The 13,951-nt window shown below is 47.1% G+C and overlaps 1 protein-coding gene across 4 annotated transcripts in view; it reads right to left on the bottom strand.

The window, feature by feature from the left end:
* Positions 1 to 5,149: 5,149 nt before the first annotated feature.
* SLC8A3 (solute carrier family 8 member A3) overlaps positions 5,150 to 13,951 on the bottom strand; it is a 154,679-nt gene continuing 145,877 nt past the window's right edge. For 3 of the 4 annotated variants that reach the window (XM_004698684.2, XM_004698687.2, XM_045288141.1), the window contains 2 exons: positions 8,766 to 9,041; positions 5,150 to 7,214 (listed from right to left, as the gene is read on the bottom strand). In XM_004698684.2, the coding sequence (XP_004698741.1) occupies positions 6,838 to 7,214; positions 8,766 to 9,041 (653 nt within the window). In that variant the 3' untranslated portion in view covers positions 5,150 to 6,837. The remainder of the gene's footprint in view (positions 7,215 to 8,765; positions 9,042 to 13,951) is intronic. The other variant, XM_045288140.1, reaches the window with a different exon arrangement.

Raw genomic sequence — 13,951 nt, 5'->3', positions numbered from 1 at the left:
GGGGTGGAGGAAGCATTTAGGAACTAGAGGAGAGTTGTATGTTTCATTGTTGCTACACTGCACCCTGAATGGCTCATCTCCTCCCCACAACCCTTCCATAAGGGGATGTCCAGTTGCCTACAGATGGGCTTTGGGTCCCCACTACACACTCCCCCTCATTCACAATGGTATGATTTTTTTGTTCTTTGTTGCCTGATACCTCATCCCTTCGACACCTTGTGGTCACACAGGCTGGTGTGCTTCTTCCATGTGGGTTTTGTTGTTTCTCAGCTAGATGGCCACTTGTTTACCTTCAAGTCTTTAAAACCCCAGACACTATATCTTTTGATAGCTGGGCACCGTCAGCTTTCTTCACCACATTTGCTTATGCACCCATTTGTAGAAGACCTGTATTTAAGCTCTGTTTCTGACTATCTGTAGGCTCCTGGGCAATCGTGTAACCTCTGGGAACTTCACTGATTAAAATGAAAATAGCTCTCTCTACCCCTTGAGGTGGTTAACAGGCTCCAATGAAACAAATGCGTGAACACTTCCTTGAAAACCATAAACCTCCATGTAGATATAGGGTTTGTGTCACTGTGAGCCCAGCAATTACTTATTGTAGATCATCAAACATACCTTTTATCACAAAAGATTTATGGAAGAGATAGATAGCACTCATCAAAATTTTATACCTCTATAGTATAGCACGAGTGCCCTGAGGGCCTAGTGGTTACGCATTGAGCTCCTAATCTTGAGGTCAGCAGTTCGAAACCACCAGCCGCTCCATGGGAGAAAGATGAGGTTTTCTACTCCTGTAAAGCGTTGCAGTCTCAGAAAGCCACAGGGGCAGGCCTACCCTGTCCTATGGACTCCAAGCACTGCCCTCGGTGCATGGTTGTCCCCCCAAGGTCTGCAGCGCCCACCTTTGGGTGTGTTAGGGCGGTTACTATTGGAATGAGAGCAAACATGCTAAGAACCCCTTCAGAGTCAAGCTGGAGAATGAATACATGTCTTCTCTCGTTTTCCATCTGCCACTGGGATCCAGAGGACTCGGAGACCCCAGGGGATGTAGTCACTGTATGTGGGAAAGCCGGATCCCCGAATCATCCTGAGGGGACAGTTACCTACTGACCAGGGGGAGTGAGCAGTGAACTTTGAATCTTCCACATCAGCAAAAAGCACTGGGTTTCCTTAGGACAGCAGCCAACAGTGCTCTGCCCTAGATTCTGATACAAATGGTTGACGTGCTCTGCGGTGAACTGGAAGGTTAGAGGGTTGGGGGCTCACCAAGAAGATAGGTGTAGTGATCTACCTGTGAAGAAGGTGCCATTGAAAGCCTTGTGGAGTACAGGTCTACTGCACACACGAGTCAGGGTCAACTCAACAGCAAGTGTGTGTGTATATATGCACACTATATATTCAACAGCAAGTATGTGTGTATGTGTGTGTGTGTGTGTGTGTGTGTGTGTGGTGTAAAATGAGTCAAGGGATGAGATTGTTCTGGCAATGTCACTTCATAATGGCTAATGTACAGGCAACAGAGCCAAAGAACTGGCTTCGTTCTCAGCTGCTGTGATATGCTGGGCACCCCCACCCCTACCCCCCCACCCCCCAGTGCTCTCTGTCTCCTTTCTCATCTTCCCTGACACAGGGATAATCATGATTTTCTCTCTTTCTCTCACAAGAATTGTATGGCAATAAAAATCTGTAAATTGCTTTGAATTTTTTTCAATAAAAGAAAATTCTGACCAACGTTTCCTTGAAGAAGGGAGAATTGGTGTCTTCAAAGCCCGTGTGCGTCCCCGGCTCGCTCCAGGATGGCGGGAAGGAGAGGTGCGCTGCCAGGAATGGGCCCACACTGTGTCTCTGAAGAGTGATGAGGCAAGAAAGGGCGAGCTGCCCTGGACCCTGGAAGTTTTAGGAGCGGGCTCACATAAAGACTAACCTGCCCCGGGCTTCCTGCTGGACAGACGTGGAAACTTTTATAGACTTTTACTAGCTTCACAGATTACTGTGGACAAAAAGGAGATGGCCAGTCCAGTTAAAACGAATGACCTTGGTATTGTAAACTGATCGAGGGCTTGAAAACTGATCGAGGGCTTGACGAATTACAAAAGGTGCTCTATCATGCTAAATCAGATACCAGTGACAGGAAGTTGGATTACAGATATGTGAACACACACACACACACACACACACACACACTACTTTTGAATGTATAAAATTCCAGCATGAATGCTAGAAGCAATGGACTTTAGAGACCATCCGTTCAGACCTCGATTGTAGTTCAGCAAATGCAGACCCACAGAGAAATGACGGGCCCAAGACCACAGACACAGTGGGGGCGGCATCGAGAGCAGTGTCCCTATCTTCAGGATCCCCCTCAACGCTCCCCATTGTCGATTTCACCCCAGCTTCCTCTCTCGTGGGAAACCCTGACATCTGGATAGGCCAGAAATGACGCGTAGAAGGGGAGAGCGTCACCCAAATGCCTTTGGGATTTTGCCTTTGTCATTGAACCGGGAGCTTGGGTGGCCTCCGTTGGGCTGCTAAGCGCAAGGTCAGTCGCTCGAGCCCACTAGCTGCTCCGCTGGAGGCGGAGGGTGTCTGCTCCCGGGGAGACGGACAGTCTCAGAAACCCAAAGGGGCAGTTCTGCTCTGTCCTGTAGGGTTGCTTTGCGTCTGAACTTATTTGATGGCTGAGAGTTGTTTTCTTTCATTAGCAAACGTGTGTTTTTGTTTGTTTGTTTCACTTGCAACTTAGTAGGTGGTAAAACACAGAAAAGCCTTCTAGCTAAACCTTTCTGTCTGATCTCTTCATGGGCTGTTTTCTACTACAAATCCCTTTGCTCTCCAGTGGTTAATCTTCTCTAACAGGCTTTGCATGAGAAGGCGTCGAACAGTTTGTGGGAAAACTCCATTACCTTTGCATTCCATTTCTCCATGTACTTTTTGAAGTCTCCTTGTATTCCTGATGCTGCTTTCTGGGCCCCATAATTTGCCTAAAGTTTAGGCCCAAGAAAAGGCTGAGAACCCACACTCCAGAAAGAGAGGAGAGGGGAATGAGCCTTCAGGTATGATCTGGTGAGATCTTTGTGGCCTAAACTGTCCTCAGGACCCCACTGTGGATAGCCTAGATTCCTCAGCAGAGCATGCAGGGGCCCACAACGATGACCCTCCTAGCTCTAGTGTAAGCTTACTGAACTTTATACGCTGGCCAGGCCAACTACCAGTTCCACAACTGTGCCTTACCTGGTTTCTTCCTTGAGCCTTGAATGTAGTCTTTTTAAAATCTGTTCTTCTATGCCTGCCTCTCCCATCAAGGCAAATCACTGTCTACTCTTCGTTCAATATCCCACGTAAATGCCACATCCCATGTCATCTTTATGAACTCTTCCAGGCTGAGCAAGTGTTTCTTCCCCTTTTGATGCCTCTCGCAGAGCACGAGAACAGAACCAGTTTTATTTGCACCTCAATGGTTGATATGCTTCACAGAATGCCTCCTATCACTTAGCTTTTGGAAAGGACGGTGAGACCTACAATGTGAGCACCAGCCTGTTCTCCCAAACCTGGGTTGTTTAAATTAAAAAAAAAAAAAAAGAAGCTAAAAGGCCGCTTGATACAAAGCAACCTATAAGTTCTCCCTTGGTTTGATGTACGATGGATGCCATGTTACAGGTGGAGGCTGTGGTTGTGCTGGGTTGGGTGTAAGGTTGTCAAAGCAGAGGAAGAAGAGAGGCTCAGTTGCAGAAATCAGCAAGGATGGGGCCACCTGTGCGTTTTGGGAACGTGGAAAGTGCAGCCTTGTTTCCCAAGGGTCTTCTGGTGTCCACAGCCTGGCTCTACATCTTGACTTAAACTCCACACGATTTCTCCAAGTCGCCAATCACAGTACTGCCCTCTCCGTTTCTTTGAGCGGGTCTAATGGGTTTGCTTCTTATAACCCAAAGCATGTGAATGAAAACATTGTTTATCTCCTTACTGACGCCGAGTTTCTTGAGGTTGGTGTCTATGTGCACTCTTATTTGCATCACCTGATTGGTATTTGATGTATACAGTGTGTGACAGTTGCAGTTTGATGTCAATTTTGACTGGGCCAGGATTTTCAACAGGTTGGTAGTTAAGACCTAGTAATCCATCATGATGAAATCTCTCAGGTGGCTGGACTTGCTTCTTATATAAGTGAATGTTGTGGGAAAGCTTGATTACTTTTTGCTGGGTCTAGATGCTGCATCTGGCTTGTGAACCTCTAGTTCTTCAGACTTGAATTAGTGGTCCGCCATATTGCCTGCCTATCCTGAGAGTCACTGGCATTCTACCATCTTACCTTCCAACCTTGGAATCATTCGCCTCTGTAGCCAGAAGCCTGCTGTATTGTCTGTCAACCCCAGGAGTTGAATTCACTCACCTTTGCAGCAAGAAGCCTCTCATCTGACCTGCCAATCTTGGGTTCATCAGTCCCTGCAGCTACTTAAGTCCTTGGAGCTTGGAGCTTGCTCACCTCTACAACTGTGAGAGCTACTTCCTTGCTATAAACCCTTTATGTTTGCAAATATAAGCTTCACTGTCTATGCTATTTGGTGCTTAACATTTGTTTGTTGAATGAGTGATGGAGTCCTGATAGTCCAAAAGGTTACACACTCCACGACTAGCCATAATGATTAGTGGTTGGAACCCAAACAGAAGCAGCTCAGAATAAAAGCCTGGCAATCTGCTTCCGAAAGGTCACAGGCTCAGAAACCCAATAGAATATAGCTCCACTGTGCAGCACATGGGGTTGCCATGCGTTGAACTTGACTCAATGGCAATTGGTTTGGTAGTTTGGTCTATCGTAATAAATACAGGGCGATGGTTTCCTAGCTTGAATCCTTCCTCACTCTCTACCTTTTGAGGGGAAAAAATACTCCTCCTTCCTTAATCTTCACAATCCCACTACTTATGTTCTCCAGTTTCTTTGAAACTAGGTTTGGGCAGGGGGTGCTTTCTGGAAGTAATGATGTAATTTTGCTAATAAAGGAAACAAACAAGCAAAAAACTCAGGTTTGGCATATTGACATCCGAGAGTTAAAAGAAATGTCATCAAGTTCAATCACATAGACTCAAGAAGGAACCCAGGGTGACCTTTTAGATTTTTCATGAAGAAACATGGAGAGGAGCACACTTTATATTTAGAGAGATATAAGTATAGCTTTTATTTTTTTAAAACCAACTCAACGTTTCCACTGTCAACTGTCAACATAACTTATGACATGAGCACTGTTTCTTTTTTAGTTATTTTTTTTTCTTAAAAAATGTGTTTAAAATTAACCAGGTGTTTGTTTTCTCATTTATTCCTTTTTCCTTTAAAAAATGTATCCATGTCCATGCAGAAAGCCTAAGGATCAGTGGGCAGTTCTGTGGCGATTTTGCATTTGTGTGCATGTGTGTGTATATGCCAGGTCCTCTCAAAATCGGTTGTCAAAAGGTCTGAGGGCGTGGCACCCCCTCTCCTGTAAACCCAGGATCCATGTCTTATGGCGACGAAGACTCCTCTTTCGGGGCCAAAAACCACCCACCGGTTGGAAAACAAGCATCATGAGGTTCCGAAACCAGCAGGAATGTGGGTGAGAGGAAGAATTAGCGTTCTTATCCTCGTGAAGAGGCTTCCCAACGTGACCGAGGGCCAAGAAGAGGGAAAGAGACCCTTGCTGGCTTAGGAGCTTTTAAGGAGTTTCACTCCGTGAAGAAATGCAGTCAGTCAGCCTTCTCGATATGGAACCTGGGGACGGAAGGGGCGGTGGAGCGGACCTTCCTCAGAAGCACAGGCGTCTGAAACAGACAACTCGCAAGTTGGGCCACCTTTCTGCCTCCCACACAGAACTCCAGACGCCCAAGACGACCTCGATCCCCAGTGGCTTCTCCAACTGCCCTCGCTCATCACGCCCCCGTGCCTGCTCCTGCCCCCACCTCCCCTGGTCTTCGGAAGGACAAACACAGGCGTGACACGCGGAGGCACACAGACTTTCCCCCGCTCTGGCGGCGAAGAGGACAACCCTTTGTGTCTGCTGACTTGGTCGTAGTGTAGGCGTACACAGCTTCACTGCCCAGCCGGTCTTTCATGCCCCCATGGCTAAGCCAGGTTCCTCCCACACCAGAGCCCTCAGTCCTCCCAGGTTGCCTGGGAAAAGAGGACATGAACTCAGGACTTTGGAGTCAGGAAACAGCTGCTGCCCGTGACGGTGAGAGTGCGTGCCTGCCACCTCCCGCCTCGGGTGGCTCGGGGCGCCATGTCCTCCACGCCACTTTTGTGATGAACTTCAGAAATAAAAGACGTAACAGAAACCACATGAAAAACAACCAATAAGCAAAACCTGATGGCAAATGAAAGCAACGACAGCCATTATGACGAACGAAGGGAACCCCGAGCTGGACACACGGCCAGGCCTCGCGTCCACACCTCGCAGCAGAGGGAGCGCGGAGCAATGCCGTGAGCCGGACGGACCAGAGAAACTGCCCCAGGACACCCAGAAGAAAGTTAGAACCGGCGCGAGGCGGGCTCCAAGGCGGTGAGAGGGTGGGAGGCTTTGCTGTGGGCTGGGCCATGAGGGGGAAGACAGGGTGGAGGTGGGGTTGTTGCTGTGTCGCTGTGTACGTCATTAAATACTTTGTAAAGGGGGTGTTTTCTCCATTCTGTTTGCTTGATTAAGACTTTGCCCTTTCAGTTTGCTGCCAGGGCCGAGGGCAGGTGAAGCTCCGGGGCACAAGTCCTGATGCTGCCTCTTCAGGCTGCTCACCCTGGAGAGGTCTCCGGTGAGGAGGTACCCTTCTCTTGGGAGAAGTCCCAGGCTCGCCCTGCTCACGGCCTTGTGGTGTGGCTCAGAAGCCTTTGATGTAGCAATAGGCCTCTAGTGTGGCAAAAAGTATATAGAGGAGCCACAGAATCACAAACAGCCACATTGTGGCCAGTTTGCAACCTCGAGGGCCACCCAGCTCCCCGCCCAGGTGGGGCCGCCGCCGGTACAAGAGCACGCTGATGCAGACAAATGCGAAGATGGTGAAGAGGGTGACAGAGAAGGCCAGCGTGCCGGCGGCCACGTGGAACTCCTGTCCCTGCAGGGCCCAGTAGATGGCAGCCACGGACCAGGCCAGGCCAATGCCCAGGAAGACGTTGACGGCATTGCTGCCCGTGACGTTGCCGATGGAGGCATCGGCATACACATCCTGGATGGCAGCTGCTTTGCTGGCAAAGGTATCTGCAGAGGGAAGAGACACATGGAGCCGGTGAGCGGCGGGGAGGGACGGGCCAGCTCCCTGCAGGAATCCAGGGGGAAGAGGCGAGCTGATCTCAGGCAGCTCCTTACCTCTGCCTCCTGCTGGTCTTTGGGCCCTGATTACACACAACTCCTGACACTTGAATAGCCCGCACCCCTCCCCTGTGTGCTGTCTATAGGTTAGGTGGCTAGAGCAGGGACCAGGGATGTCTACTGGGCATGCTCCAAATTCAGGCCCTGAGCCAGGGAGGCGGTACACCTGGGTGGGCCCAAACTAAGCCAGGTGGGCTTACTTCAGCCAATGGGGTCAACCAGTACCATTGACCATGCCTCCCAGGTGAGTGCCCTAAAGGCCGGAATCTGGAGACCATGGGCTCTTTCCCCCCTTAGGCTGCTTCTCTGCCTTCTGCTGGGCCAGGCCGAAGTCTCTCTCTGGCCTCAGGCCGCCATGTGTGGGTGTGCAGTCCTGTGAGGTTGGCTGTGTTCAGTGACGATAAAACCTGAAACGTCTTCCGTCCTTTATAAAAACCCACGTGGATCACAATCCAGGCTTCGGTGTGAATTCTCTCTTGAGCGAAGCCAAGAACCGAGGTATTTCCCACCCGAGAAACCTAACACAGAGGTCCTTGGCCAGAACCTGCACTTTTTTCTTCATAAAATTTCCCAAGATAATTTTAACCATCATGGTCAAGTGCAGTCTCCTGCGCTAGATTACAAACCCAGCGACAGGAAAGCACGTCTGTCTGTCTCCCATTATGTCCTCAGCAGTGAGCACAGTCCTCAAATCAGGCATAAGAGGTGCTTAATCAACACTTGTCTAGTGAATGAATACACAAGTGTTTATTTACTCCCGTGTGTCACTGGGGGGCGGGGGCGGTTATAAGAAAATGGAGTACGTGATCCATCATACGGAAGGACAAGCGCTTGCTAAGCTTCTTTTGTTCTGCTAGGAGACAATCCGTCCTTACAAGCGCCCTTCCAGGCAGAGGGGGCCAAGAATCCTTGCAGACACTTCCACTGTGACACGGGTCAGCAGTCTAAGTCTTCAGCTTCTCGGAGAGTCATTGCCAGAGGGAAAGGGGAGGGAGTAACACGTTAGCGGAGGCTTCAGAAAGTTCCTGGAAAAACGAAAAGCTAATGGCCTTTCCCAGGAATGTTTGGAAGAACCTTTGTATATTCTTTAGGTTCCATTATTTACGGTCCACTCACATAATGTGGAGGTTATGAAAACGGGCCTCTCTGTATCAGTTTCCTCCTATGTCGAACGGGGACAATAATCATCCCTCTGTTTGCTGAGACTTACCCAGCCTAAAACATGTACACCGCTTACCATAGAGTGCCCGGCACATTGAAATGATCAACAAGTCTCGGCCATCCTCCGTTAGAGGATCATTAATCCCCTTTGATGGACTGTGGGCAGTCTAAAGGCAATGGCTTGGTTAAGCTCAGATCTGAGAATGAGGAGGACGATAATGAGGCAGTAGTGGGGTCAAGTAATAGCCTCTTTACAAACCAAACACCCCTCCCTCTCACCTGGCACAGAGGTGCCAAACGCCACGAAAACAACCGCTGTGACGGAATCCTTGAGGCCAATGGTGCAGCCAAAGTGGGAGGCCAGGTCCCCGATGATGGCGGTGAGCATGCCGATGATGAGGATGGAGACGACAAAGCAGGCCCAGCCATGGCAGTACTCGGTGGGGGGCACGCAGGCAAACAGCACCTTCCAGAATACTGTCAGGAAGTGCATGACGTAGTCAAAGCAGGACGGCAGTCGCTCCTCGCCGGACTCATCCTCCTCCTCCTCTCCTGCTGGGGGCAAGACAAACAGGCCCAGGAAAGAAAGGGCAGTGGAGTCAGAGCCGCATTTCAGACAATAGTCACGTCCAGCCCACATGACAGGCATCAGCCATGGGGAGGGTTCTCCCACTTTCTTCTGGGGAGCTCGTGAGGCTCAGGGTTGGGGGTCCCAGGAAATAGATAGGAAATGGGAAATAAAGTTGGGTCGGCCTCATTGATCATTTTGAATTCAGAATGTAGGAGGACAGTGAGCGATAAAGGATAGAAAAAGCAAGGGGAAAAAGATTAAAGGACAAAGTGAGAAAGAATGCGTACAACTCAGCAATAAAAGACGAACAAAACAATTAAAATATGAGAAACCCTTGAACAGATATTTCACCAAAAAAGATACAACTGGCCAATAAGCACATGGAGAGCTGCTACAGCTCATTGGTCCTCAGGCTACAAGGAAATGCCACTTCAAACTTCCTAGCACTTTCTTCCCCTTCGGTTTTGGTTTTTAATGGAAGATACCAAGTGTTGTTTAGGATACCGGAAAATTGGAACTCTCATCCAGCTTTGGTGGAGATATAAAATGATGCAGCCACGGCAGAAAGCAAATCAGGGGGTCCTCAAGCCGGTAAAAGGAGAATTAGCATGTTTTTGTTGTTATGTGCCATGAAGCCCATTTTGACTTCAGAGGGACCGCGTGGACAACAGAATGCAGTCTTGCACCATCCCCATCACTGTTGCTGTTTGAGCCCATTGTCATGGCCACACTGACCATCTATCCCCTTGAGCGTCTTTCTCTTTCCGCCGCCCTCTGCTGTACAAAGGCGGGCGTCCTACTCCGGGCACTGGTCTCTTCTGAAGACGTGTACAGAACGTAAGATGAGGTCTTGGAATCTTTGCCAAGGCACATTCTAGCTGCACTTCTGAAAAGACCCACGTGGAGTAGACATGGGAGACAACAAGAAGATAACTGGATATGTTTTCTCATCGACACCGTAACTCAGAGGCAACAACTCTTCTCCAGTCGTCCTTATTCGTTGTCCAGCTTTCACATGAACACCCTGTTGTTAGGTGGCACGGGTCGCTTCCCACCCATGACCACTTGATGCGCACCAGAATGAAAAGCACCATCCACACAATGGTTCCCCTCCTTGAGCCCATTGGGCAGCCACCATGTCGATCCAACTCGTTGAGAAGCTTCCTCTTCGTCAGTGCCCCTCTACTTTACCAAACAGAATGTCCAGCTCTAAGGATTGATCTCCTTTGACAACATGTCCAAAAGGTGTAAGACGAAGCCTCGCCATCTTTGCTTGTAAGGAGCACTCTGGCCTTACTTCTTCCAAGACAGCCAAGTTTGTCCTTTTAGGAGCCCACGGTACTTTCCGTATTCTTCGCCAGCACCACAATTCAAAGGCATCGATTCCTCTTTGGTCTTCCTTATTCAATGCCCACCTTTCACGTGCATAAGAGGCAATGGGAAATACTGTGGCTTGGTTCAGGCACACCTTAGTCCTCAAAGTAACACTCTTGCTTTTCAATACTCTAAAGAGGTCTTGTGCTGCAGATTGACCTAATGCCTCCTGATCTCTTGGCTGCTGTTTCTATGAGCAGTGATTGTGGAGCCAAGCAAGACAAAAATCCTTGATGATTTCAACCTTTTCTTCACTTATTGGTCCAGTTATGAGGGTGTTAGTCTTCTTTACAGTGAGCTGAAATCCATACCGAAGGATGCAATCTTTGATCTTCATCAGCAAGTGCTTCAAGTGCTCCTTGCTTTTAGCAAGCACGGTTGTGTCATCTGCATATCGCAGGTTGTTAATAAGCCTTCCTCTGACCCTGATGCCACACTCTTCTCCAAGTAAGCCAACTCGTCTGATGATTGCTCGGCACACAGATTGAATAACTATGGTGAGAGGGGGCAACCCAGGCACACATTTTTTCTGATTTAAAAGCAAGCAATATTCCCTTGTTTCATGTGCACAACTGCCTCTTGATTCATGTACAAGCCCTGCATGAGCACCATGAATGTTCTGGAATTCTCATTTTTCTCAAGATTATCCATAGTTTGTTATGATCTACATAGTCAAAATGCCTTGGCATAGGCAATGAAACACAAGTAAACATCTTGCTGGTAGTCTCTGCTTTCAGCCAAGCTCCATCTGACATCAGCAATGCTATTCCTTGTTCCATGTCCTCTTCTGAATCTGGCCTGAACCTCTCGCAGCTCCCTGTCAATATAGTGTGTACCGCTGTTGGATGATCTTAAGTACAATTTTAATTTTAAGTGTTATCAATAATATTGTTTTATAATTGGATCATTCTGTTGGGTCACCATTCTTTGGAATGGATGCAAATGTGGATCTTTTCCAGTCAGTTGGTCAAGTAGCTGTCTTCCAGATTTCCTGGCATAGACGAGTAAGTGCTTCCAGGGCTTCCTCAGCTTGTTGAAACATTTCGATAGGTGCCCCATCAATTCCTAGAGCCTTGTGTTTTGTTGTTGCTGTTGTTAATGCAGCTTGAACTTCTTCCTTCAGCCCCATTGGTACTTACTGGTATGCCACCTCCAGAAACAGTGGAATGTTGACTAGTTCTTTTTGGTAAAGTGATTCTCTGTATGCTTTCTACCTTCTCTTGATACTTCCTGCATCCTTCAATATTTTCCCCAGACAATCTTTCAGTGTTGCAGCTTTTTCTCTACTTCTTTCAGTTGAGCATGTTCTTCCTTTTTGGTATTCTAGCTCTAGATCTTTGCACATTTCACTATAATATTTGACTTTGTCTTCTTGAGCTGCCTGGGAATTTTCTATCCAGTTCCTTGACTTCATTATTTCTTCCATTTGCCTTAGTGACTCTAAAATGAAGAGCAAGTTTCAGAGTCTCTTCTGACATCCACTTTGATTGTTTATCTTTTCTTTCCCAACTTTTTAAAAGACCATTTGCTTTCTTCATGAATGATATTCTTGACGTCCTCCCACAACTCATCAGGTCTTCTGCTGTTAGTGCTCAATGTATCAAATTTGTTCTTGAAGTTAGGTAGGATGTATTTTCCTCTCCACGGGCTTGTTTTAAATTTTCCTTAGCTTTATCATGAACTGACAAATGAGTAATTAATGGATTGTTCCACAGTCAGTCCCTGGCCTGGTTTTAGCTGCTGATATATTGCTTCTCCATTTTCTCTTCCCATAGAGGGAGTCAATTTTATTTCTGTGTATTCCATCTGGAGAAGTCCACATGTGTGGTGCTGGTGCTGGTACAATGACAGACATGTAGACAAATGGAAGAGAATTTAGGGCCTAACAGTAAATCTGTCCACCTATGGATAGCTGATCGCTTGACAAAGACCCAAAGCACAATAAGTCGGGGAAGAGATAGTCTGTTTTAAACAAATGATGCTGGAAAACGGGATATTCATTTGCAGAAAAATGAAATAGGACCCTGACCCCACACCATATACTGAAGCAAACGCAAGGTTGATCAAAGACCTGAACGTAAAACCTAAAACCATAAAGGTCATCAGTGAAAAACAGGGATGAACATATTTTTCACTGCTCTTGGGTCGGTTCTGACCCAAGTAACCCTATTAGGCAGCACAGAACTGCCCCTGTGGGTTTCTGAGTCTGTAGCGCTTTACAGGAGTAAACTTACCATTTATATTGTTTTAAAAACGTATTTGCCATGAATGAGTCATTGTTCTTGAAAAATTCTCTCATGTGATCTCATGTCATTTCTATCACCAAAGCCATATTTTCCAGTTACTGCTTCTCCTTCTTTGTTGCCAACTTCTGCATTCCAATCACCAGTAGTTAGCAATGCCTCTTGACTGCATGTGACTGATTTCAGACTGCAGACATTGGTAAAAACCTTAAATTTCTTCTTGATTGGCATTCGTGGTTGGTAAGTAAATTTGAATCGTCGTCATTTAAAGCCATCTTCCTTCCAGACCTTCAGATAATGTGCTACCCTTGACAGTGCTCTGCTTCGGGATAGACCCTGAAGTGTTCTTCTGATGAACACGACGCCATTACTCTTCAGTTTGTCATTCCAGCAGAGTCGGTCAGATGATTGTCTGATTCAAAACGGTCCATTCCAGTCCATTTCAGTTCATTCATTCCTAGGTTATTGATCTTTACGTGTTCCATTTCATTTTGTAGAACTTTTGATTTTCCTAGAATCTTCCAATATTGTGTACATTCCATACTTTGATTCCTGATGGACGTGTTCAGCTGTTTCTTCTCATTTTGAGTTACGTTACATCAACACGTGAAGGTCCTGGAAGCTTCATTCCATCTACATCACTTAATTGAGGAGGTGTCTCAATGAGTCTTATTTCAAGTGTCTTTCAACCCAAGAGGCTCCTCTTCTGAAAACATACCCAACAATTTCCTGCTCCTAGTCATGGGTTTTCATTGGCCTTTTTTTTTTTTCTTTCAGAAGTAGACTGCCAGCTCCTTCCTTCTCAATCTGCCTTACTCTGGAAGCTCTGTAGAAACCTGTGCACCAGGAATGACCCTGCTGGAATTCAAAATACTGGTGACATAGCTTCCAGCATCATAGTGACCCAAAGCACTCCAGTATGACACACTAACAGATGTGACCCAGCCATGCCACTCCTAAGCGTATACCAGAGAGAAGGAAAGCAGGGACTCAGATACATGGACATCCATGTCCATGGCAGCAGCATTATCATAGCCAAAAGGTAGAAGCCACCCAATTTCCACCTGCAGATAAACTGATACATAAAATTCGGTGTGTGTGTGTGTGTGTGTGTGTGTGTGTGTGTGTGTGTGTATATATGGAACAGTATATATATATGGAACAGTATTCATCCATCAAGAGAAAGGCTGTTGATACATACTATACAATATGAAAGAGCCTTAGAAATCTTATAATAAGTAAAATAAGTCAGCTATTAAAGGACAAGTATTGTCTCC

Source organism: Echinops telfairi, unplaced genomic scaffold (genome assembly GCF_000313985.2).
Source record: "Echinops telfairi isolate 266 unplaced genomic scaffold, ASM31398v2 ScPeMD7_18;HRSCAF=68, whole genome shotgun sequence".
Lineage (NCBI taxonomy): Eukaryota > Metazoa > Chordata > Mammalia > Afrosoricida > Tenrecidae > Echinops > Echinops telfairi.
This window is presented reverse-complemented; position numbering and strand designations above follow the sequence as displayed.